General features: G+C 40.9%; 1 protein-coding gene across 4 annotated transcripts; it reads right to left on the bottom strand.

Annotated features, from left to right (window-relative positions):
• Positions 1 to 54: 54 nt before the first annotated feature.
• On the bottom strand, positions 55 to 26,422 carry Magu (SPARC related modular calcium binding-like protein magu). 4 transcript variants are annotated; one of them, XM_076441815.1, is made up of 10 exons: positions 25,935 to 26,422; positions 11,706 to 11,865; positions 11,191 to 11,562; positions 10,104 to 10,328; positions 3,618 to 3,698; positions 1,481 to 1,561; positions 1,175 to 1,408; positions 913 to 1,085; positions 668 to 833; positions 55 to 221 (listed from the first exon to the last, which is right to left on the bottom strand). In XM_076441815.1, the coding sequence occupies exons 1-10, from the start codon at positions 26,019 to 26,021 to the stop codon at positions 133 to 135; spliced, it is 1,668 nt and encodes a 555-aa protein (XP_076297930.1). In that variant the 5' UTR covers positions 26,022 to 26,422; the 3' UTR covers positions 55 to 132. The 4 variants fall into 4 exon arrangements, with proteins under 4 accessions (XP_076297930.1, XP_076297931.1, XP_076297934.1 ...); XM_076441816.1 differs by having other exon boundaries at positions 3,618 to 3,668; positions 25,935 to 26,421; XM_076441819.1 differs by lacking the exon at positions 25,935 to 26,422 and adding an exon at positions 14,471 to 15,329.
• Between the last annotated feature and the right edge of the window lie 304 nt (positions 26,423 to 26,726).

Here is a 26,726-nt window from a genome sequence, read left to right as displayed (position 1 = left end):
AAATAAAATTCTGTTGACTGTAATTGGAGTTCCTTTTAACAGTTCCATTTGCTTGTGTTACGATGTATCGAATGAATAATAACTAAAGGCATATCGATGCAATGACGAATACACGGTATATCACATAGATTCTTAATCGTCGTCGTTCTTGAGAATCTGATCCAATGGATTAGGACCCATCCTTATCGGCTTGCTCGTTGACGCCTTCTCCATACTGTCAGCTGTAACGCATTTATATATGTAAGTCGCCGAATTTATATTGTTTTCGCTAAGGGGGTAGATTCGTTTCGAATTAAGAGATCACTTGTGCGAATCCGAAAAATTGCTCCCACTTTACGTGATCACAACTCCGTCAAAAATTGTCGCATCGATATCGTTGAACAATGGTTTGAAAGCTTGAAACCTCTAGTTTCGGATGCTCTGTTTCAAATTGTTGCCATGTTGGTTTTTTACAACGTTATAGCGAGATGAAGACAACATTGACGGTTAACAAAAATTTTGTGCAACTTTGGAACATCACACGGGGAGCAGCAAATTTTTTTGATAAATCGCGTTAGTATCATTTCGAAGAGCTATCGACGAAAATCGTCGAAAGAAATACAGTAATTGGTACCCGGTTGATTACACAAGGGTTAATCATATTAAACGCATAGAATAACATATTTACATGGCGCAGGTCGTTGCGCGTTTAGACAACTGAGCCACTCTGTCATACTGATTCTCCTGTCGTTGTTGATATCACAGTATCTGGGCAATCTTTTGCCGCATCTTTGAAGCTGTCTATTATTCGCTACCATTGTACGGAAACTTTTCCATTCTTTCCTCTCCAGAACCTGCGAACGAAAATAATATACATATAAGCTGTCGCAGAAAGTTTTACGCATATAAGAGATATTAAACAGCGAAACTTGCCTTGTTTTTGTTTTTATCGAGCATGACAAAGTGCCAGGTCGCTATTTGCTCTTCTTTCGAAGCTTGCCACTTAGCCGTTGTCTCATCTGAATCCGTTCCAGAGGCTTTCATCTTCTTCTGCATCAGGTCCATCAAATCTCGTAGAAACAATTGCTTCTTCTGTTCGGGACAACCTACGGTCAGAATAACCACCCTGTATTCTATTCGGGATTCGTTTCGCCGGCTACTCGCGACTGAATCAAGTTGTTCGTTGATTAATTACCCTTCATGGGCCTGCTAGGAGTTGGTACAGGATTGCAATTCGGAGTACGATCTTTAGAAGATGTTCCAGGGATCGGTTTACCGGTATCTTGGTACACGCACCAACAGTAGCCGGAATAACATTGCACTCGATGATACCTTCCATCGGGAGTACATTCAGGTACATAGAATTTCTCTTGAGAATGCTGTCTCTCGTCTTCCAATACAGATCTTCTGTCGGTTAAACAATCGTTCGCTGGAAGAGTCATACGAAATTATTTAGGAAAAGTATACCGAGCCACGTCCCGTTCACTTTCGAGTCACTGACCATCGCTATCTTCTTTCGTTTTCGCAGGATCATCGTTGAAAGTCGGTCGAGAATGCACCGGTGCAGGATTCCCTTTCAACACTGTGGAAAACATGGAAGAAAATTATCCTCCGACGAATTTGTCCTACAGAGTTTTCGTTCAAAATTGAACTCTGAAAGACGACCCTTCTTTGGCTCGGCATATCAAATTCTATTTATACAAGACACGTTTTCGAAATTTCGCATGTTGTTTTACTGTACAATTGCGTTTCACTCGCAGTTTGTTAATGCAGCAGTCAATTCTGTGGATCCGAGGAAGAACGCCGCATGAAATAATCTCGAAACATTTCAGTTTATGCATTAATTCAGCTTTATAGTGTTTACCAGAAAAAAGGCTAAAATAAAATGCAAATCTAACCTATATGTTCTATGTCAAAGCATTAGAAACCGAAACTTGAAACGGCATGTACAACTCTTCCTGACAACCACAGAATTTGGAAGAAAGAAACTCGTATATTTATTTACATTTACACACGAGCGATCACACGCTTCTTGGTCGCATGAAATTTTGAAAAAACAAAATGCCGTCACCACCCGCAACAAACACAAGATCGTTCACACACGCAGACACACACATTTTGATGATACTGAATTCTGAATTATCTGTTCTCGCGTCGCGTTTCGAATTTTACAGCACATGCATGACATCGGAGTAGTGTTTGGATATTGCGCGGTTTTTTCGCGCATGCGCGACCAAGTACATGAACGTAGTATTATGTATTTACATCCTAAGGTTGTGGGGAATGTAGTGAAGAACTGTTACTGGTAGGAAAGTATTGCAAGAGTTCAGAAGTCTGTTCAGAACTTCAATTTCAACACTCCAATTTTAACTTCAATTTCAACTTCACTTTTTCAGTTTCCACTCCCATTCTCCAGTTTCAACATCAATTTTTCAAATTCCACTTCGTTTGGAGCTCATTCTGACATCACTGGCGGATATCTCGGAAAATATGCGAGATAGCGAAAAACTGAATTCAATCAATCTTGTGGCACATTTTGTCAGGTTTAATTTTGTATAGAATGGTCTTATCGCTAGGACGCATAATTTCCGAGATATAAGCGGAAAATCGAAAAGGTGGACCTTCTACGTGCATTTGAAGTTGAAGTTGAAAAATTGAAGATGAATTTGCGAAATTGATGTTGAAACTGAAAAATTGAAATTGAAAAATTAATGTTGAAATTGAAAAATTGATGTTGGAATTGAAATTGAAACTGAGAAATTGATGTTGAAAACTGAAAAATGGAAGTGGAAATTGAAAAAGTGAAGTGGAATTTGAAAAATTGATGTTGAAATTGAAAAATTGATGTTGAAAACTGAAAAATGGAAGTGGAAGTTGAGAAAGTGAAGTTGAAAACTGAAAAATGGAAGTGGAAATTGAAAAAGTGAAGTGGAATTTGAAAAATTGATGTTGAAGTTGAAATTGAAAAATTGATGTTGAAAACTGAAAAATGGAAGTGGAAGTTGAGAAAGTGAAGTTGAAAACTGAAAAATGGAAGTGGAAATTGAAAAAGTGAAGTGGAATTTGAAAAATTGATGTTGAAAACTGAAAAATGGAAGTGGAAATTGAGAAAGTGAAGTGGACTTTGAAAAATTGATGTTGAAATTGAAAAATTGATGTCGAAACTGAAAAATGGAAGTGGAAATTGAAAAAGTGAAGTGGAATTTGAAAAATTGAAGTTGAAATTGAAAAATTGATGTTGAAATTGAAGTTGAAATTGAGAAATTATGCGGGGTGACCAAGGTATCCAATTTTAGCCCAACGTTGTACTTTACTGGCACTAAAATCGTCGCGCATGCTTGAAAAAGCCGTGCAATATCCCAACCCTGCATCGGACCAGAAGCGTTTACGAGTGATCGATTATAATACAAGTGAAAGCCGGTCTCCGTTACGGAGTTCTCATTTTATTTACAAATAAAATAATGAAGCGACGCGAAAAAATGGGTGGTGACGCAAACAAAATTAATATACAATGTACAGGAAAGATCCGAACGCGTTATGATTATTGCATAGCGACTCGCGTTTTATTCTATTAGGTTACAAGAAACTTGATTCGAAATAACGTGGCAGTGCTGTTGATGTGCAGAACTAGGACTCACCTTGGTCCATGGCCCGGGTCCTCTGGGCCTCAGGGACCTCGGGGCGCTCGTCTGCGGGGTTCAGCGACAAGAACAAACGTACTAAATGATAACAATGATGTCACTCAGCCGACCGGCCTTACCTATATATGTACAATGTTTGTTTGTCATTCGCGCATCGCAGGTTTTCTAGCAGAGCAGCGAGCGGTGGCGAACATTCAATTCATTTCCCCTCTCATTTTGTTACACGTTCAACAAACGACGTTTCAGGCAACGATCTCTCGCGCGCCCAACAAATCAAGTCTTTTCAAAGTACAATAAAGTCGCGATATTTGTCAACTTATTTCTGGCAGTTTTCTAATTAAAATAACACCAAACACGGTATAATTTCAACTGTATTTAGTTCAAAGGCCCGTGCGTCTTCACAATGTAACACTAATTTTGAATCTTCTTTATTTTTCATTATTTTTTTGTGGAACTTTCACCAACATATTCGTGGCATTTTTCTGATTAAAATAAGTCCAAACACGATATGATTTCTACTGTACTTAGTTCAAAGGCCCGTGCGTCCTCACAATGTAACACCAATATTTAATCTTCTTTATTTGTCATTATTTTTTTATGGAACTTTCACCAAAATATTCGTGGCATTTTTCTGATTAAAATAAGACCAAACACGATATAATTTCGACTGTACTTAGTGGTTCAATCGACGATGAAAGTTTTGGGCGCAAGAATGGACTTTTTCGGCTTTTGTTTGAACTCTCGGCGCGGTACATTAATTCATAAGAAAATAATGTCGGTATGCGATAGTTGTCCGTGCAGAGCACAGGCTGTTTGACAAGAATCGCGACTTTACTGTACCATTTCAAAGTGCAGGATCATTTTCAAGTATCGTCAGAACATTTCGGAATTTTGACATCTGCTCTAACGTTAATTTCAAATCACCTTGTACTTTTCCTTTCTACTCGTCTACCAGTCTACTAAAGGATGTACTCCCGACCCGACAAGGAATTTATTCGGCAAGCAATCGATGGTGATGCACAATTATGAAAATTCACATGCAATGCGTTAGATTCTGCATCGTTTTATAAATTGGAATCGATTCACGAATTTGAAAGGTGTACCTTCAGTTTTCTACAATATTTTGTTAGACGATCGAAAGCGTTTGTTTAGACATCGTTCCAAAAAGCAGAAGCTGTACAAAACAATGTTAATTCTATACATCTATTCCATCCAGCATCAACGAATAATGATAAATAATATAGTGGCAATTATTAGACTGTACATAGATGATTCCCGAGGTCATACAAGTCGATACTGGGTCGCACGAACACGATAATTGACATGCAATTGACCACAATTCTATATGTCAGTCTACATTCGTCCTATCGTTATTGGCAGCGTTTAGGCATAGCTACAGTGAAACGAATTAATATTCGGGCGCTCTAAAAAGGACGATAATTTTTTTAATATCGTACTATACTATTCGAACTTTAGTTTACTACAGGATTTTCTAGACTGCGTCTCCGAAAAGACGTCTTTAAGACGTAAAAACGACATCTGTAAGACGTCTTTGGGACGTCTTAGAGCCGTCCTTTTTTGCAGTAAGACATTCAGACTTAAAAACGACGTGAAACAGACGTCTATGAGACGTCGGCTGCTATCTGGAATGTGTTCTACTAATTACACTGTGATGAATCACTTACTACATAATAATAAAAGATGGAAATGAAACACACTGTTACATGATAAAAATGATATGAACCTATCATGATTTTTCGACCACTGTAGTTCACACAGCGATGCGGGTAAAATCAATTGGATCGTTTCGGTGGAAAATAAAAGATCGCGGGCGGTGTCGGGCGCGCGGGGTAGAAGATCTCTTTGAAAGTACAGCGTAGTGTAATATGTTCATATTACGTCCGGGAACGACCTGATAAATCGCGTAGGCGCGGATTTACGAAGCGACGACGCGACGGAACGACGAGTAGCGCGGGCGGTCATTCTTGTAGGCCAGTCGCGGCGACGCGTGTCCGTGTACGTACACGGGGTCAATTGCTTCAATTCCTCGGTAACCGGCCGGCAGTGTGGGCAAACTTCCGGCAGGATTCACGAATGTTAAGCGGGTCCCGCCATAGAGACGACGGCCCTTCGCGTGCGCGACATCCTGTCCTGGCAACGCTTGTAATTTATGCCACGATTTAGACGCCGAGACAAAGACCGCGACGACCATCTTCCGGTATCATCCTCGAACGACGTGCTCGAGCCGGGGCTCTTTGTGGACATTTTTATTCACGGTTGCAAGTGCCGCCCCCATCTCCCCCAGCGAACGGAGAGAGGTATCTTTCAAAGATGTTCAAAGAAAAAGTATTGGGTCGTGTTGGATTTAGGGGTGTGAGGGTACCGGAAATTTTTAAATGACACCGTAGCTTTCAAGGTAATCGTATAATACACCGTTGAATTCCTCTCGACGTCAGCAACGATCCTATCACGTCGAAAACATATGGCGCCATTTAAAAAAGTCAAGGTGACCTTCACTTTTTTTACGTAAAACGCATTTCTTCAGATTTCAGAATATGCGAGCATGCAGGTCACCAAGTACTGGTGAACTTTTGTTTAAAACATTTTTCAATTGCATGACCGGAAATACGTAAAGAACGGTGACATGACTGAACGCGTGGACCTTGTTTGTTAATTAATTTAAATAGTAGAAGAATAAGCGAGGCACCGAACTTATGGGACGCGACCTAATAAATAGAATCGTTAAAAAAGCAACCTTCACCCAGGAAACGAGGCAAGGAGAGGGAGCGAGCGCGTGCGGTAATTGCCCGTAGGCGATTGCAATGCGACGCAAGTAGATAGATTAGCACACGTTAGGCTGCTTAAGTATGAGCACTGCTGTTAATCTCAATTTACGATCGCCATAAAATGTAACCGTCTATGCGACTCGACGTTCCTCGCCACTTCGGTTTGTCGCTAATGACGGAATACATAATTACAACCGATCGCGGTTGCATCGAGGGCGATTCTAATGGGGATAGGTAAACAGACCCAAGTAGCCACAAGTAGCCACGTACGTCCCTAAAACGTACGCAGAATGGACGTAGGACGTTTGGACGTGAAACGTACGTTTTAGGGACGTACGTGGCTACTTGGGGGGGAATTTTGTACTGATTTCGACGTCGTGCGACGCGATCAACAAGCTGTTTCGAATAGACCCAAGTAGCCACGTACGTCCCTAAAACGTACGGTTCACGTCCAAACGTCCTACGTCCATTCTGCGTACGTTTTAGGGACGTACGTGGCTACTTGTGGCTACGTGGGGAGATACCCGTTTCACGTGTTGCATTGAAAATACACGTGCAATTAATATACATACACGGATACCCAAGTAGCCACGTGTAGCCACGTACGTCCCTAAAACGTACGCAGAATGGACGTAGGACGTTTGGACGTGAACTGGACCTGAAACGTACGTTTTAGGGACGTACGTGGCTACTTGGGTATACAGTGAACCACGAAAGTATTTGAACACACTTCAGCATAAATTAGTCAACCAGTATAAATTATATACGTACTGAAAATTTCATTGGGTTTGGTTAATTGGTTTACGAGTTATAAACGATCAAAAGTGGTAAAACTTGCCACTTTATGGTACACTAGAAATTACCACTTTTGATCGTTTATAACTCGTAAACCAATTAACCAATTTCAATGAAATTTTCTGAGCGTGTGCAATTTATACTGGTTGACCGAGCACATCTTTTAAATTTTCGTTATTGGCCCAGCTAAAAAAGTCGTGAAAATCAATTTTTACTATTGTCTTTCACAATTCCGAACAAATGCATTTTCTCGACATACTTCTTAGATGTCATTTACTGAACTAATTCTTTTAGCCGTACAGAGAAATTGAAGTCGTTTAGTCCATTCATAAAAAAGTTATTTTAATATATAGTATATTTTAAATTTTCATTACGGGCTCTAATAAAAAAGTAATAAATGGTGCCTCTTTCACTTTCTCATGTAATTCTTAGCAGTTGGAATTTTTTAAAAATCTTTTTTGCATGTCGTTTGGTAAATCAGTTCTAACCTCAAAAATTGTCAGGTCGTTTGGTCCGATCATAAGAAAGTTATACTTAAAATACGTTCAAATACTTTCGTGGTTCACGTGAATATGGGTATACGTGTATCCTCAATACACGTCCGAAACCGTGACCTCTAGTTTCGAAGGATTAGTTGGGGGGGAAAGCGACCTTCGATCCTTCGATCCTTTTATCATCGACACGGACTCGTTTCGGATCAATAACAAGAGCTCCATCTCATCTCACCGAGGGAGACAAAGTTCCGTGGCGTAACAGCGTGGCGCCAATTCGCAAATATCACCGCGTTCAAAACTGATTTATGCACCGAACAACCTCGGCTGACTGAGACCTTGGGTGCTCGCGCCTACCAGGAAAACGGTTTTACCAATGTTTGCAGCTGGATTTGATAATTCGCCGGAGAATGGTAAAGAGTTTCGACTGTATTCGATCCGAATTGTTGGCAATTGTTTTCGATTTCGAAGAATCGAAGATCATTCCCTAGTAGCATTTATGGTTGGCAATTTGTTGGGCCTTATGCAGTTGGGCCAACGATTATACCCAACGTAGGGCCAATGTTACTACAGGCAAATTTTATTGTAAAGGCGGAAACCATTAAAAAAACCATAAAAATCATAGTTTTCTCCATTTATTTCCGTAAATAATGGTAATTTTGAAAAATACTTCAAATAAAGGTTGCAGATCTCATCGAAATACACATTTTATATTACTGTCGAAACTTTGAAGGGGGCTGGGGGCAAACGAGGCTTTAATATCGTTTTTCTCAAAAACTATTGTCTTTATGCCAAAAATCAATACAACATAAAACGTGTATTTCGATGAGGTCTACAGCTTTTATCTGAAGTATTTTTCAAAATTCCCATTATTTACGGAGGTAAATAAAGTTAAAAAAATGTTTGACAGAGTTAATTTGACCACCCGCCGAGTTATTTTGAGTCATAACAGCCAAAATAATAGGTTCACGTAAAAAATGTATATAACCTTTTTTGTAGAGCTCTTTATGAGCTTCATTTTTTGTTTGAAACTTTTTTCTCTAAAATCGATAATTTCGAAAATATTTAGTAAGAACTGTCAAATTTTGAAGGGGGCTGGGGGCCAAACGAGGCTTTGTCGCTAAAAATCCTTTTAGGGACTTTCTTCTCTAATCAAGGATAAGCTTTGGCGAAAATTTCAGCAAAATCGGAGGGTTGTCGCTTTCGGAAGTACACCCATAAAAACTGTGTATACATACATATACATAGATATATTTGTTCATCGTAGCCATTTTCTGATTAATAAATTTTTGAAATGATCCCAACCGTGTTGGCCAACCATAAATGCTATGTACTAGGTTTCTCGTGCAAGCACAAACCAAATGGATCCGACAGCTACGCGACGACTTTAGAGTTGAACTCCTAAGAGCTGCTTTCGAGATTAGAACTTTCTACTGGACGGTAGAGCGATCTACCGTGTATACATATAGGTGAAGGCAGGCACCAGTGTTCTAATAGGTAGGGATGTGATCAAGTTCCTCGCAAACAGGTTCGATATCAGTTTGTATAAAATGAACACTCCTCAAATATAATCATTGAGACATTATTGTTTTTAGTACAATCGAGTAGTATAATCGAAACCCAAGAAATAAAACTTGGTTATAGATATTGACTCGGATTCGTGAGTGTACAGTGTACATACATACATATATTGAACTTGATCCCATCCCAATCCCTACTACAATAATAGGTAGATACGACCCAAGTAGCCACAAGTAGCCATGTACGTCCCTAAAACGTTTTAGGGACGTACGTGGCTACTTGGAGACACGGCGCGATCGTACGCGTTTGATAAGTGGGACCTGCTCGATTCGACGCCTCGGGACTGTATACATATATTAGTCCGCTTTGGCGTTTCAAAATCATCATGCTCTCAAGTCTAACGGCAATTCTATTACCAGTCGAAAAGAAAGAAAAAAAATCTATGAATTTTAATGAACGCTAAGAGAACGTTGGTGTCTTTCCGGTGAGTTTAGGGTCGGCTTATCGTAGCCAGTCCGGGTCAGTCGGACTACCCTACTTAACCTCTATCTGTCACACTTTTCTGAGGGAAGCCTGAACACCTCTATAATACACCGAGGACAGAACCATACCACCCTGGTTTTGTATCCAGTATTTTCCAAAAAGCTAAAATACTGGATACAAAACCAGGGTACATAGTGAGGTTATGTCCGACTGGCTAAGATAAATCGACCTTTATTCTACGTTATTCGCGACTCTTGGAAGTTCAACTCCGAACACGAGTAGCAAAGCCCCGTGAGTATGTACTACTATCAAATCAAGTGATCACGTAATACAGGGGCAAGTTCGTAGCTTTGGATTCTCCCTTTATCTCGAGTGAGAAGCTCACGTGCACCACGTGTTAAACTTACGAGTGAAGTCGTTCGCAAGGCAGGCACCCCATTCTTGCCTGGAGAGTTTCAAATCCCGATTTAGGTCGCACGTGCGGGCGAACGTGCGAGCACATTTCTTCGGCCTTACCGCCTTCTTCGCGAGCCTCCTCAGCTCCTTGTACTCCGCCCTATCCAGGTAACCGTCACCGTTCTTGTCCAGAGTGACGAATTTCCACGACAACACCCTCTCCACGTTCTTGTCACCTGTCGGTCGGCCGATCATTATTAAATCATAGCTATTAATCCAGTCAATGAATGCTCATAAGGGGGGAGGGGGGGTGTAGAGGGAAATGGAAGGAAAACAATTTTTAAATTTGGGACTTTGTTTGGACTAGTAAGGAGGTAAACATACTAAAAGTCCCCTTTTTCGGTTTTCCGCTTATATCTCGGGAACCATGCGCCCTAGCGATAAGACCATTCTATACAAAATTGAAGCTGACAAAATGTGCCACAAGATTGATTCGATTCAGTTTCTCGTTATCTCGCATAGTTTCCGAGATATCCGCCCTCAAAGTTCACTATTTTTATTATTCGACTAGCTAACTCTTCAGCACAATTTTGAGCGCCGAAATCTCGGAAACTATGCGAAATAGCGAAAAACTGAATCTAATCAATTTTATGGCACATTTTGTCAGCTTTAATTTTGTATAGAATGATCTTATCGCTAGGACGCATAGTTTCCGAGATATCCGCGCTCAAAGTTCACTATTTTTATTATTCGACTAGCTAACTCTTCAGCACAATTTTGAGCGCCGAAATCTCGGAAACTATGCGTCCTAGCGAAAAACTGAATAGAATCAATCTTGTGGCACATTTTGTCAGCCTTTTGTGTAGAAAGGTCTTATCGCTAGGACGCATAGTTTCCGAGATATAGGCGGAAACCCGAAAAAGAGGACCCAATATCAAATGAAAAGGCGAATCCCGCACCCTTGCAATCCTGGAAAATCCACCTTCTCTCCACAAGCCAATATTTAAAATACTATTCTCCCTAGCTCTGGTAATCTTCGGCACGAAACGGAATGAAACGAAACCAAACGAAACACCGGGGATCTGACGAAATCCTCACCGTCGGTGGAGATGTTGGTCCGCCTGTACTCGATCTTGAAGTTCTCGATCAAGTTGCCGTTAAACTTGGACTTCTCGGCGCGATCGCAGGTGTTTCTGTGCTTACTGCTGTACTGCCTTCGCTGCTTCCAGCTCGGCGAGCGCCTTCTTTGCCCGCTCCTGGTGGAAGCAGCAGATCTGGGACCAGGTTTCAAACATCTTGGTCTTTGGTGTCTTACCGAGGTGTCGGGCAGTGGTCTGCCCTGCGGCGTCACGCACCAACAGTACCCGGTTTCCTCGTGACATTGCACAGGTGCGTAAGTGCCGTCGACCCGGCAGACTGGTCGCGCACCCGGCCTGGCGGTCAACCTTGCGGAGAAGCACGCCGGTGTCTCTGCCAGTGGAACGGACAGGTTCGAATTATATGTTCCTTCTTACGTTTGTTACACGCGACGAACAAGGAAGAACGCGCTCCGACATATTCGATTATACACGTTTCTATGGTTCGCCTACTAGAACCAGAGAGTACCACCTTACCTGGACAAGTACCAGTGTGTTTGATAAGGATGGACATGCCTTGACACTGCTTTGAGATGACCCGACAGTGACTGGAATACGTAACACCGTCGCTCCCGCATACCGGTGTGCTCGCACCTTCGCTCATCGTGCACTCGGCTATCCTCTTCCTGCACTCCTCCTGAAACATAAAGCATCGTAGACCTTTAATATCCCGAACGAACATTTACGATTTTACGATAGCCAAAGCAAACTAGTTCGCGCGTTAATCGATTGCATCCTGACTTTATGAAATCAATGTGGAAATTGTTCCGTCGCGCCGCGCAAGAAACGACGAGATAGCGGTACGACGCTGTTATAGCGGATAACGAGTTCTCCCAGCGGTACATTCAATAATTTTGACGGGTGTAATTACTGAGATGGCTGCCTCGTTTAAAATCGTAAATCATGCTGCAGATTCCGCGCGATGCATATGCATGATGCAACCGATCCCAGGCGCCTGTTCTGATGGATCGGAGGCGCCTTCTTTACTGGACGGAGGCGCCTCCTCCGAGTTAAAGACGCCTCTGTTCTAGACTACGTATTCCGAATGAATCATTTCTGAAGCAGGAGCAAGGGAAGGCTCTCGATCGAATTATTTTCAAGCCACAGACACGTCCCGGGTCCACCGAACTTAGACAAGTTGGGGGTGGACTCCTTTAGAACTCTTCAGCACAATTACTGAACTTTGAGCGCGGATATCTGGGAAACTATGTGTCCCAGCGATAAGACCATTCTATACAAAATTGAAGCTGACAAAATTTGCCACAAGATTGATTGGGTTGAGTTTTTCGATATCTCGCATAGTTTCCGAGATATCCGCGCTCAAAGTTCACTAATTGTGCTCGAAGAGTTAGCGAGTCAAATAATAAAAATAGTGAACTTTTTTCTAATTCTGTCAAATCGACGAATTTTGAAAAACCAAATAATAACAACCATAACATGGACCTTTAGTATTCATACATTTAAGAAGTTTCGTAATGGCCACCCTTTGCGCCGATACAGAGACTCAAACGGGTCTTGAAATTTTCGGTAATGGGCCGCAGCTCTTCTGGCGTCATTCGGTCCCACTCCTGGTACAGAGATTTTTTCAATGACTCCAAATTTTTATGGGGCCGAGCACAGGCCCTGGCCTCCAAAATCGACCACACGCTGTAGTCCATCGAGTTGAGATTCGGCGAGTACGGCGGCCATTCCACAGATGTGACGAAACCTGGAAAATGGGCCTTGCACCACTCCTGAGTCGTTTTCGCCCTGTGGGCCGGCGCGGAATCCTGCTGTAACGTCCATTCCGGATCGCCGAGGTGCTGTTGGGCCCACAGAAGTACGACGGCTTCGAGAATGTCCCGTCGATACACTTCTTGGTTGAGTTTGACCTCTTGATCCACGAAAACCGTAGCAAGGCCCATTTTCCAGGTTTCATCACATCTGCGGAATGGCCGCCGTACTCACCGGATCTCAATTCTATGAACTCCAGCGTTTGGTCAATTTTGGAGGCCAGGGCCTGTGCTCAGACCCATGAAAGTTTCGAGTCGCTGAAAAAATCTCTGCGCCGGGTGTGGGACCGAATGACGTCAGAAGAGCTGCGGCCCATAGCCGAAAATTTCAAAACACGTTTGAGCCTCTGAATCGGCTCAAAGGGTGGCCACTTCGAAACTTCTTAAATATATGAATACTAAAGGTCTATGTTATGGTTGTTATTATTTGGTTTTTCAAAATTCGTCGATTTGACGGAATTATAATAAGAAATGTTTAACTCCGTTATTTCTTGTCACCCTGTAATCATCCAATGCGCCATATTTTGTGAAAATGTCGCGTTAGGGACACGTTGGAAACACCCGGTAGATATTCTCGGTCGATTATCACGATGCACAACGCCCGCGTTCACGGGAATGCGTAACGTAGTTGCAACGCGACGCGATGCAATACAGCGTAATACAGTGCAACAAGGTGCATCGTGGTATAATCGGACGACGCGACGCGACGTGTTGAATGCTAACGATCGACGATGCACGCTCGAGTACGTGCGTGAGTGTTCGGTTGGCGCCACCGCGGACGCGATTAAAGGAAAACGCCGGATGCTACGGCGAAATGCTGCTTTTTAATTATCAGCAATTAACCTTAAGTGTTTTTTATTCGAATTACACACATTCCGGAACCAATTTGAAAAGAGTACCGAGAATCTGAATTTGATCTTGGATTGTGTTCGGGGCCCCCTTTTGCTTGGGGCCCCGGGCATTTCAACTTCAATTTCAAGTTAAATTTTTCAATTTCAACTCCGACTCTTCAATTTCAACTTAAATTTTAACTCTTCAATTTCAACTTCCATTTCAACTCCAACTCGTCAATTTCAACTCTTACATTTTCCAATTTCAATTCAAAAATCTGGAACAGTTGATACCAGTAGCGCGTTAGAATTAGTTGGGACCTTGGGCAAAGTAGAATTTTGGGGCCCGTAACCCTATAATGTAAACCTACATCGATTTTTGTTGTACTTACCTACAATAACAACACAGAATATATTAATAACTTGTAAACTATTGCACGTTCGAGGTAACCACAAAATTGTGCGTGCACCTCGCACGTGACTGTTTGTCACCTTTATTCTTGGGCGACGTCTATGTCGAATAGTTCATACTAACTTATACTACATTAATAAATACAAGCTAGAGAAATTTCGTTCATAGCCTTCGCAACATTATAATAAAAATAACCAATTAACGGACTTGCCCCGTAGACGGACTTACCCCATAGACGGACTTGCCCCGTAGACGGACTTACCCCATAGACGGACTAGCTCCGTAGACGGGCTTGCCCCGTAGACGGACTTACCCCGTAGACGGACTTACCCCGTAGACGGACCTGCCCCGTAGACGGACTTACCCCATAGACGGACTTACCCCACTCCACCTTACACAAAAATTTAGAAATCGACTTTTTGCCGGTTCTTCGGCCAAATACCCCACTGTGCACCGGTACATCGCGCACGCGCACATCTACGCTGCCTTCGACAATAGAGCGAAACGATTTCGGTCGATTCTTCGAAGACACCCCGTATCGTCGCAGCAAACTGTTCAGGCGAGCGAACGCATGCGACCACGATGACATAACACGATTAGTAATTATCTACGGCGGTTAAGTGGCGTCACAGCGATGCACCTGCACGTGGCATCCTGTATTCAATGAATCTCACACGACGCATGCTGATATAATATCGCGATGCATCTCTACATATATGCACGTAGGTGCTTGCACAGTTTTCTTTTAATATAAATACACGCGAGTTTATCTCTCGAATTATCGTCCAGATGGTTAATTAAGTTGCTATCTGTTACTGTATTCATACGGCCATATTTCTTATTTCAATGACGCACAGTGGCGAATTCGGCCCAATTCGTGTTTAAAAATAGGAGAAACTTTTATCCGAACTTGAAAAATTTAAAGTTAAACCATTAAACAGATTTATTAGAAGAACGCATGTGGAATTTACATAAAAAGTGTAATAAAGATAACAATTGCAATTAGAATCACTGTAAAAATAATAAAAATTGAAGTTGAAATTGAAGTAAAAACACTACCTCGAACAAATCATACCAATGCTAATACTTACTGCTAGATTATGGCTATATAAAAACCACACTGTTTATAGTCTTAAGACGTCTTTGTAGAACGTAAGACATTCAGACTTGAAATATACGTAAAATGGACGTCTTTTTAGAACGTAAGACATTTAGACTTGAAATATACGTAAAATGGACGTCTTTAAGACGTCGTGTACTATCTGGGTTATAAGATCATACCATTGTCAATTATTTCAATAATTCATCATAGATTTTCATATATGAATTTTGGGTCACAAATTCGGCCGAATTCGCACACTGTGCGGACAGCGCTTTTCTCTGTCTGATTCGTTGAACAGAATGCGTTGATCGATATAATTAATATATGTATTAAACATTGACCGTTAACTATTTATGTCCCGATACAATTGCATAATTACTTTTACGTGAAACGCATAGCTAGCTGTTAAGACACGACCATTTTTCTTAGACGGTATTCGAAGCTTATGGTAGGAATAAAGATATGTTCGGCGAGCCGGTGTATCCGTTTAATGACGGGTTCTCGGAAGGTGTCGTTTCTTTCTGCAAACCCGACGACGAGAGAAACACAGTGATTTGTCAGTGTCTCTGATTATAAGGTCGCTACCGAGGGCGCTTCAAGATACCGATTAACGACCAGTCACTTATATGTGCCACTGTAGCACGTTATTAGTCATGGGACTGTATTCAACCGGCTGATCGGTCAATCGAGGCTCTCCGGTGAATACGACCGCGCGGTCCGCGAACCTAGATTAATTGAAAATTTGAAAAAGAACTCTTCAGCACAATTAGTGAACTTTGAGCGCGGATATCTCGGAAACTATGCGTCCTAGCGAAAAAATGAATCCAACCAATCTTGTGGCACATTTTGCCAGCTTTAATTTTGTATAGAATGGTCTTATCGCTAGGACGCATAGTTTCCGAGATATCCGCGCTCAAAGTTCACTAATTGTGCTGAAGCGTTAGCTAGTCAAATAATTAAAAAAATGAACTTTGAGCGCGGATATCTCGGAAACTATGCGTCCTAGCGAAAAAATGAATCGAACCAATCTTGTGGCACATTTTGCCAGCTTTAATTTTGTATAGAATGGTCTTATCGCTAGGACGCATAGTTTCCGAGATATCCGCGCTCAAAGTTCACTAATTGTGCTGAAGCGTTAGCTAGTCAAATAATTAAAAAAATGAACTTTGAGCGCGGATATCTCGGAAACTATGCGTCCTAGCGAAAAAATGAATCGAACCAATCTTGTGGCACATTTTGCCAGCTTTAATTTTGTATAGAATGGTCTTATCGCTAGGACGCATAGTTTCCGAGATATCCGCGCTCAAAGTTCACTAATTGTGCTGAAGTGTTAGCTAGTCAAATAATTAAAAAAATGAACTTTGAGCGCGGATATCTCGGAAACTATGCGTCCTAGCGAAAAAATGTATCGAACCAATCTTGTGGCACATTTTGCCAGCTTTAATTTTGTATACAATGGTCTTATCGCTAGGACGCATAGGTTCCGGGATATTCGCGCTCAAAGTTCACTAATTGTGCTGAAGCGTTAGCTAGTCAAATAATTAAAAAAATGAACTTTGAGCGCGGATATCTCGGAAACTATGCGAGATAGCGAAAAACTAAATCAAATCAATCTTGTGACACATTTTGTCAGCTTTAATTTTGTATGGAATGGTCTTATCGCTAGGACGCATAGTTTCCGAGATATAAGGGGAAAACCGAAAAGGGGTGACCTTCTACATGCATTTGAAGTTGAAACTGAAAAATTGAAGTTGAATTTGAGAAATTGACGTTGAAATTGAGAAATTGACAGAGATCGGTTTGAACACCCAGCTCGAGTCGATCGATTTTCCCCGTCCTAATCAAAATTCATCGAAAGTGGTCACCGGGTATGTAAGCTCCTGACGACGCGCGAATGCAAATATCTGCGAATAGATCGCCGACCACTACTTGTTGCACCTGTCCGAATGTATTCGGGGTTTCTCGTTGTCGCGGTGTCTCGGGTCCCATTCACCTATGCCTCCAGCGAACACGGAGACACTAATCCTGTTCCACTAGAGCCGGTTTTGTCAATCTTAAAACCGAAAAAATGTCTGCCGAACACATTCGTCACGTTCGGCTGCCGTGTTTCTATTAATATCGAATCGACGCGACAGACCAATTATATAAACCGATCTCGTTCGAGGCGATATCGTGGCGCTAACAATCTCGTTAAAAGATCTTGGCGGATCGACGAAAACGAAGGAAGGCGTCCTCTTAACGATGGAACGAGTGTTAATTACCGTGGCGGGATCTTGATGGCGCCATCGCCATTGACACGCGCGCCAATTATCAAAGTACGTTTTCCGTGGTAGCCGGTTATTAATTGTAGGTTCGACCGACCGTCACAAATGATAATGACGTACCAGGAATTGGAACGTTCGAAAACACCCGTGAAAGAAACAGAGAGAGAGAGAGAGAGAGAGAGAGAGAGAGAGAGAGAGACGACTCCGGAGAAATAAAGAAAAAAGGAAATAAAAGCAAACACAGCCAGAAGTGTTCGAGCAGGTTGGCGCCACGCGGTACCGGCAGCTCCGCGCTTGACACGAGAGAATTGATTACAGAGTAGCGGGATTGATTTGACTCACGATAAACCTCGATATTACCGGCTGATCGACGATCAAGGTTCTCGTGGCGCACCGTGGTCCGCTCCTAGCACCGATTCGAAGATCACTGGACTTGTGCAGTTACATTGTCCAACGCCAAATTCGTTCAACAATTACTGTTGGGCAGAGTTGGGCATTAATTCTATTTCTCCTAGGAATTATGATGTATTTGGTATGTAATCCAGTAGATTTGTACCCGGGGAATCTTCAGATCCAAGTTTCGATCCTGTAGGATCAATGGTTCAGGAGTTATGGTTGTTTAAAGTTGAGCATTTTTCAGTGTTTTCGACAGGTTTGAAATTGCTCAACTTTAAGCACTTATAACTCCTGAACCGTTGATCCTACGGGATCGAAACTTCGATCTGCAGGTTCCCCGGGTACAAATCTACTGGATTACATACCAAATACATCATAATTTATTAGAGAAATGCACAAATTTTGAGTCCGGTGAAGTAAAGAGCAGCCACGTTCTTTTTTATTCAATTTCGATTTCAACGTCAATGATTCAATTTCAACTTCAATTTCAAATGTATCAAATGAAAGGGCGCGACCGCATTAAGCGAGTTGTGAAATAATAAAGAGGTATTAATTAGATAAAAAAAACATTTTAGAGAGGGTGCGAATTTTAAAAAGTAAAACAGAAAAAGGCAAATATCTCGAGAACGGGAGGTCGCAGGCCCCCCGTGCGGGGTATCAAACGAAAGGGCGCGGGCTCAGTAAACGAATAGAATAGTAAAAATGCGGTATTAGAGAGAGAGAGTGCAAACACTAGGTAACAAGATAGCGTGTTAAGAATTTTTATACGGTCCTGTTGGTGAACATAAGTTGTTATTTAAATAAAGGAAATACAGTTAAGAGATTAGTGTTCAGGTTAGTATGCTTAGCCATCGAAAGAATATGAATTTTCTTTTTTCTTTTACGACATTTTTGGGGATAAAGACGTTTCAATCACTGTAACTGTAAAGTAAATGTTACAGCAAGGGGTTAAGGTGAAATTAATACACTGGTGGCTTTAAATCTTTCCAATACCTCCATTACAATTTGTGATATTGGCGCACTGGTTCGATCAATTGTACAAATATAGCAAGTTTGCAAAATTTACATGAAATTTACTTCAAATTCCAACGTTTCGGTCTAAATCCAGACCATTTTCAAGAAAAATATAAATTTCTGTTTTGCGTCTGTAAGAATAATGTAATTTGTATTGTTAACTGAAACTATTTTCTCAAGAAAACTTTTTAGATTTGTAAAAACTTACATGCTTATAACAAGTATTAAATGAAATTATTTGAGGTTATGTAATAACGTGTTGCTTCCATGTTGGTGACGTGTGGACTAAGTAAACCGTGAAGGTTTACATAACCTCAAATAATTTCATTTAATACTTGTTATAAGCATGTAAGTTTTTACAAATCTAAAAAGTTTTCTTGAGAAAATAGTTTCAGTTAACAATACAAATTACATTATTCTTAGAGACGCAAAACAGAAATTTATATTTTTCTTGAAAATGGTCTGGATTTAGACCGAAACGTTGGAATTTGAAGTAAATTTCATGTAAATTTTGCAAACTTGCTATATTTGTACAATTGATCGAACCAGTGCGCCAATATCACAAATTGTAGTTTAAACAATTGTCGATCGAAATACGGAAATCATAAATACCTCCATTGTTTTAAATTGTACGTACCCATTTTTTTTTTTTATAAATGCATCAAATCCGCTGTCTAATAATGATCCACGAGGAACAAAAGGCGATACATAGTTATTTATGAAGGGCAAGCTGGCGAGACAGTGTTAAGAATCGGAACACAGAGGAAGGCGAGAAATTAAACGAAAATCGAAGAAAAAGTGTGACAGCTGGTCAGATGCCGGTGTGCCCACGTATGAATTCCACTCGGTGGCAGAGCCGTGCCTACGTAAAGTGGTTCCCGGCCAGGGAGTCGAGACGAAAAAAGTTTGACACATTCCGCAGGTGCGCTTGTGCTTCAAGGGAGAGAGAGAGAGAGTCCTCGAGCGCTAAGGGCTTCCGAAGTTCACGACGTCTTTTTAGGATCGCGGTGAAAACTAATCGACAGATCTCCATATACACTGGTACACGAAATAATAAGGCACCGTTGTACACACACAAAATTTCATATATCGCAGCCCCGCAAGAAAAGTGACACAAGTCAGAAAATGACAATTTTGAGGTTATGTAATTATTAGACAGCGGATTTTATGCATTTATAACAAAAATGAGTCGGTCCAATTTAAAACAGTAAAAACATTATAAGAATTTTAAAATGCTGTTACATTATTTTTGACCTATTAACCATATTAAGAAAGAAAATAAATGTCTATATCACTCCAGATTGTTGCAATTCAGGTAGAAACTTTTTATTTCGCATAAAGATCCGCTGTCTAGTAATTATATTTCAATAGAAGTTTTATAGTATTCTTCAAGTTGATTTTTCTCAAATGCTGCATTCTTGAATTGTGAAATCTCAGTAGAAACGAACTATATTCACGGATGAAAAGAAACTTTTGGATGGTACAGATAGATACAAGCAGTGTTGGGATATTGCACGGTTTTTTCGCGCATGCGCGACCAAGTACAGGAAAGTATGACCGTATGTATCACGTCCGAAGTTTGTGACGAATGTAGTGAACAACTACTTATTACTGGTAAGAAAGTATTGGAAGAGTTCAGAAGTCTGTTCAGAACTTCAATTTCAACTTCACTTTTGCAGTTTCCACTCCCATTTTCCAGTTTCAACATCAATTTTTCAAATTCCACTCCGCTTGGAGCTCATTCTGGCATTGAAATTGAAAAATTGATGTTGGAATTGAAGTTGAACTGAGAAATTGCTGTTGAAAAATGACTGTCAAGAACATTATAAGAATTTTGTGAAGACATGAACATGAACATTGAAGTGGTACAACGTAGAGGGCAGTCCACGCACTACTAAAACTGTCAAAAATTGTCTAATATTGTTGAATTCTAATAATACTTTTCTTATTCTATATTCAAAGTGCCTTATCGTTTCGCCCACACTAAAAATCAATTTTTGTAGAAATAATAAACGGTTTGAACGAGTTATTGAATTTTTAGTATACTATACAATAAAAGTTAGTACATTATTTTGTTGTATATTCACTTGAATGTTCATTGCTAAAAACTATGAGGTGCCTTATCATTTTGTCCAGTAGTGTAACAGTGGAACCGGGCGATAGACGAGTGGTGTGCAGCGCGAAACAATCCGCAGCAGCCGACGGCAGCCGAGGAATTTCGAAATTGGACAATGTCGTTGTATGTCTCGCGTCTTAATCCTCTCGGGACGAGCAATAATTAATAAGATGCCGGACTGCACGAATGGCGAGCATCAAGCCCAGAAAGAATGTGTCTAAGAAACCTGTTTGGGGAGAGCCAATATCTTACGAGGTCCTCTCCTCGTCCCGTCTCTTTCTCTCGTTCTCTCTTTCTCTCTTTCCGGCCACCGGGGCTCGCCGATGGAACACACGTGTGCACCTTCGTCGTGCATTGCGACACGCAGAGAGCTTCTCCCGAATGCTCAGGTGTTAGCAGATATTCCCCCGTTGCCTTTTGCTGCCTTATTCGTTTTGCATTCGCGCCGGTCGGTTTCTTCGTCACAAATTCGCGTATCCGACCATATTAAGGCGGCAGACTCCTTTCCAGAATTGCAGCGGTTCGAGGTTCGGAGTTTTGGGGTTAGGTTTATGACATATCCTCAATTTTAAGAACTTTAAAACGATTTGGAATTTCATCTACTCGATTTTGCTATACATGCATGGACATTCAAAGTCTATTTCTTAGTTATACCCAAGTAGCCACGTACGTCCCTAAAACGTACGCAGAATGGACGTAGGACGTTTGGACGTGAACTGGACCTGAAATGTACGTTTTAGGGACGTACGTGGCTACTTGGGAGTAACTAAGAAATAGACTTCGAATCTCCATGCAAAACAAAAAATTGTTTTCCTACAATATGGCACGTTACAGGCATTCAAAACAAAATTGCGCAATACCATTTGTTAATCGTACCTGTATATTTGTTTAGTTTCGCGCGGTCCATTATTATGTCAATTTTAGGTTAAGACTTTTTTTGGTTATGTCTCCCAAGTAGCCACGTACGTCCCTAAAACGTACGGTTCACGTCCAAACGTCCTACGTCTTTTTGTTTTTATCAGTTATACTGTAAAAACTGTATAATTTGTATAAAAGGACCTCGGTCCATATATAATAATAATAATATTGAATTTCATCTACCGAATTTTCTTGCTAATGCATATAAAGTTCCGCAGTCTGCTATTCAATTTTTGCGACGATACGACAATCGCGGACAGTTCAGGAGAAAATCGGAATTTATTTATGTCGCGGTCATTCGTTTCCTCGTTATCGAAATTAATTACGATAAAGCCGTCCAACGTAGAAATTTTTCTTCCGTCGGCCCTCCGACGGTTTGCAAACTACGGTCGAACATGGTCGAGGCGAGGGGTAGCTAAGCCGAGCGATAGCCGAGTTTTTCATCGGACCGCGCGGCTAACAATTGCCTCGAATTATTTTCCACGGAACAGCGTCGTTTCCCCCCTTCGACGGTGATAACCCGCGAACGTTCACGCGTTCACAGTTTCCAAGAACGCGGTCTGGAATCGCGTGTGCCTCGGCGTCTTTCCTGACCCAAAACTGTATTACACGCGGCGTTACAGGGAATTAAGATTGCGATCGTGCCAGTATTTCGTCAGCCGAAGCCGGAGATCTCTGCTTTCTATTGCTGCGTTTGTTTCGGATGCTACGTACACCGTTCTTATCGAGTGTGTGTTTACGGCGCTGCGGTTGTAAATTGTAACACGAAACGGCGCGGCAGCGTGTTTCCATTTGTAAGATACATACATACGTGCCCAAGTAGCCACGTACGTCCCTAAAACGTACGGTTCACGTCCAAACGTCCTACGTCCATTCTGCGTACGTTTTAGGGACGTACGTGGCTACTTGTGGCTACTTGGGTGTGTATTCGAAGATAGCACTAAGACGTCTACAGTTGGACATTCAGACGTCTTGTAGATGTCCCGAATGTCTCACGAACGTCTCCTGAACGTCTTGTGTTAGAAAACGGTACGTGTTAAAGACGTCTTTAAGACGCATGTTTGGAGTCTAAAAGATGTTCGAGAGACGTTCGTAGGACATTCGGGAGGACTTAAAGGGCCATAAATGTTAATTAAATCAAAAGAAAGGAAGAGTAAATATAGATTTCGACAAAAAAGGATTTAAAGTTAAATCAATAAACAGCTGTATCAGAAGAACGTATGTGAAAGTGACATAAAAAGTGTAATGAAAATGACAATTACAATTAAAAAGTCACAATAAAAATAATAAAGTTTACAATTACAATAACAATTGAAATTCAAGTTGATATTTAAGAGTTGAAATGGAAATCGTAGTTGCAATTGAAGAGATAAATTGAAAAATTCAAATTGAAAGGTTGAAATTGAAGTTGAAATTAAAGTTGAAATTGAAGAGTTAAAATCGAAGTTGAAATTGAATTAGTTGATATTAAATTTTAAATTGAAGTTGAAGTTGAAACGGAAGTTGAAATTGGAATTAAAGTTGAAATTGAAGTTGAATTTGGAGTTAAAGTTGAAATTGATGAGGTCAAATTGAAATTGAAATAAAAGTTGAAATTGAAGCATTGACATTGAATTTGAAGAGTTGAAATCGAAGCTGAAATTAAAGGTGAAATTTAAGTTGAAATTGAAGACTTGAAATTAAAGTTGAAAATGAAGTTGAAATTAAAGTTGAAATTGAAGTTAAAATTGAAGAGTAGAAATTGATGTTAAAATTGAAATGAAAGTTGGAATGGAAAAATTGAAATTGTAGAATTAAAATTGATGTTAAATTTAAATAAATTTAAATATAATAAAAGTCGAATAGAAAGACCGTTTTTCATCCGAACCTTCTCATAACGAATAAAGGTTATGTATCTTTTATTCCAATCGGTATATAAACAATTTTAATGGTTGGTTAATAGTTTATTCGTTACTCCCTATCCTAGCACAGAGATGGCGTTGTAGATCCTCGGCTCTATTTGCCCAATTCAAGCCCGTCTAACAATTTACATCTCGTCAACCATAACCTTACGAAACGCGAGAAGACGTAAGAAAGAAGATCCGAGTTGCGACCAGAGGAAAGAGGAATAACTTTCCACGGTTCATTTCGTTAATTCGATACACCATTTCACGGAAGACTAATCGCTCGGATTAGGGCGGTTTGGTGCGGAACGGAGGAACAAGTGGAAGCGAAATAAAATCTCGCAACGAGAAATCGGAATGATCTTCTTACGGGTGTAGAAGCGGCGAGTTTATCGGTGCTCTACATAATTAAGTTAGCAACGAGCACGGCACGAGCGAACCGTTCCGATTAATCATTGGCCGAGAGGCAGAGGGAAAGAGCGATAGCGAGCGTTTCTAATTGCATTAAAATAGGGAGGGAAGGAAGGAGAAGGAAGGAGGAAAGAAAAAAGGCCGATTGTCGGATCTTTTAATCGGGCGTCTCTGAACCCGTTATTTACCTTTCGCGTCTTTGCTCCGTGCAAACAAAAGTGTATTTGTATCGCGCGGCGGGATGCTTACTTGGAAGGCCGACCGTTTGTGCAGAGCGCACCGAGTGCTAAACATTTTTCTGTCAGCCACTATACCTAGAAAAGTTCTCTCAACGTTTGCCCATGGTTGCCACACACCGTGCCAAACTGATTTTCGATGAAAGCTACGTGTCGAGCTATCGTTTAATTAACGAATTCAAATTGAAATTGAACAATTGAAGTTGTAATTCAAAAATTGACGTTGAAACTGAAAAATTGAAATTGAAGAGTTGAAGTTGAAGGGTTGATATTGAAATTGACGTTGAAATTGAAGTTGAAATTGAAAAATTGACGTTGTAATTGAAAAATTGAAACTGAAGAGTTGAAATTGACGAGTTTAAATTGAAATTGAAGTTGAAGGGTTGATATTGAAATTGAAGTTGATATTAACGAAATGAAATTGAAAAGTTGAAGATGAAATGGAAGAGTTTATGTTGAAATTGATATTGAAGAGTTGTAATTAACGAATTGAAATTGGAAAATTGACGTTGTAATTGAAAAATTGAAATTGAAGTTGATATTAACGAAATGAAATTGAAAAATTGAAGATGAAATGGAAGAGTTTATGTTGAAATTGATATTGAAGAGTTGTAATTAACGAATTGAAATTGGAAAATTGACGTTGTAATTGAAAAATTGAAATTGATGAGTTGGTATTTACGAGTTGAAATTGAAGTTGAAGGGTTGATATTGAAATTGAAGTTGATATTAACGAAATGAAATTGAAAAATTGAAGTTGAAATTAAAGTTGAAATTGAAAAATTGAAGTTGAAAATGAAGTTGAAGAGTTGATATAGAAATTGAAGTTGAAATTGAAAAATTGACATCGACATTGACATTGATGTTGGCGTTTACTTGTATAACGTCTTAGTACTCCAGTAATGGTGTTTCAGAGTTATTTAAATTGAAATATCTCCTGAACTATACTAACTTTCCGACATACATAGATTAGTACTTTTTTCCACTTTAGTCCATTTGCATCGATTGATGTATTACAAAATACCTCATTCCATTAAAAAGAAATATCGATGACCTTGAAATCCCATTAAAAAATGACCTCGAAAATTTTTTCCCTTACACCGTTACATGTGGCCCTTCGAACAGTGCACCTTTGCCCTAAGAAGTTTTTTTGTACAACTCAAAGTAACGTAGATATTTAAGTGTTCTGTTTCTTCGGACTCACCCTGTATATTACTAATGCATGTTTATCTCTCGAGGTTTGCCCATGGTTGCCACACCAAACTGATTTTCGATGAAAGTAACGTGTCGACCTATCGTTAAAGGGCTTCGGAGCGATTTGTTGGACACCGCCGGTGCATTTAGCGACTTACCTTGGCCTTGGTGATGGTGTTCGCGACGGCATCGAGATGAACAAAGACGGATAGGAGGATGGCAGCGCGTATCATCGGGATCATCATCGTGTCCTCGGCTGCCGGTGGTAGTACGTCCTCGAGGGGCGAAGGACCGAAGCCACTGGTCCGACACTTACGTACACGCACTGGCCACTCTCACACGCACTCACTGTTCCAGGCACATGGCATCCTCCTTTTCATGATCTCTCTTTGCGTACAGAGTTTCTGTCTCCGGAGATCGTTCTCTCTTTCTTTCTTTCTCTCTCACACACACGCTCTTTATTTCTTTCTCTTTCTCTCACTATTTTATAAAGTATCTGTACACACTTTCGTTTTTCCCCGAAGGAATCCAAGGGCCCAATCGAGCACTGTTGGATCGAAGGGGTAGCTCTACACGCGAAGGAGGATCCCCTCGAGAAAAGGACGCGCGAACGTGTCTCGTCCAGTCGTGGCGACTGCTGTCGAGCAACTGGCACTTGCTCGACCGCTGGAGGCTGGAACAGCCTGTCTCGAGTCTCGGGCCGATCGCAGACTCCCCGATGCAGTTCCTATGTGGCAACGCGCCTCTCTTCGCCGCTGTCGACGAGGATTTCGATGGTTCTGAACTGACGGAACCAGATCCGTTTCGCCCGGGACTCTGTCTTGCCCCCCTCTGTCCCCCCGTGAAATCTAGCACCCGCCGAGGGTGCACTCGACACCGAATATTCACCCGACCGGCAAACGTCGATTTCCATCTTTATCTTTCTTATCTATGTATTTGCAAGGTTACTA

The sequence above is a fragment of the Lasioglossum baleicum genome, chromosome 17 (assembly GCF_051020765.1).
Source record: "Lasioglossum baleicum chromosome 17, iyLasBale1, whole genome shotgun sequence".
In the NCBI taxonomy this organism is placed as follows: Eukaryota; Metazoa; Arthropoda; class Insecta; order Hymenoptera; family Halictidae; genus Lasioglossum; species Lasioglossum baleicum.
The sequence above is the reverse complement of the archived record's forward strand: the minus strand, read 5'-3'. Positions and strand labels throughout refer to the sequence as shown.

Coding starts and splice junctions, on each gene's coding strand:
- Magu (XM_076441815.1), bottom strand. CDS start 26,021: ATGATGATCCCGATGATACGCGCTGCCATCCTCCTATCCGTCTTTGTT. Junction 10,329..11,190: donor GACCAACATCTCCACCGACG/GTGAGGATTTCG, acceptor GCCGACCGACAG/GTGACAAGAACGTGGAGAGG. Junction 3,699..10,103: donor CCTTGCGAACGACTTCACTC/GTAAGTTTAACA, acceptor GTTATCATTTAG/TACGTTTGTTCTTGTCGCTG.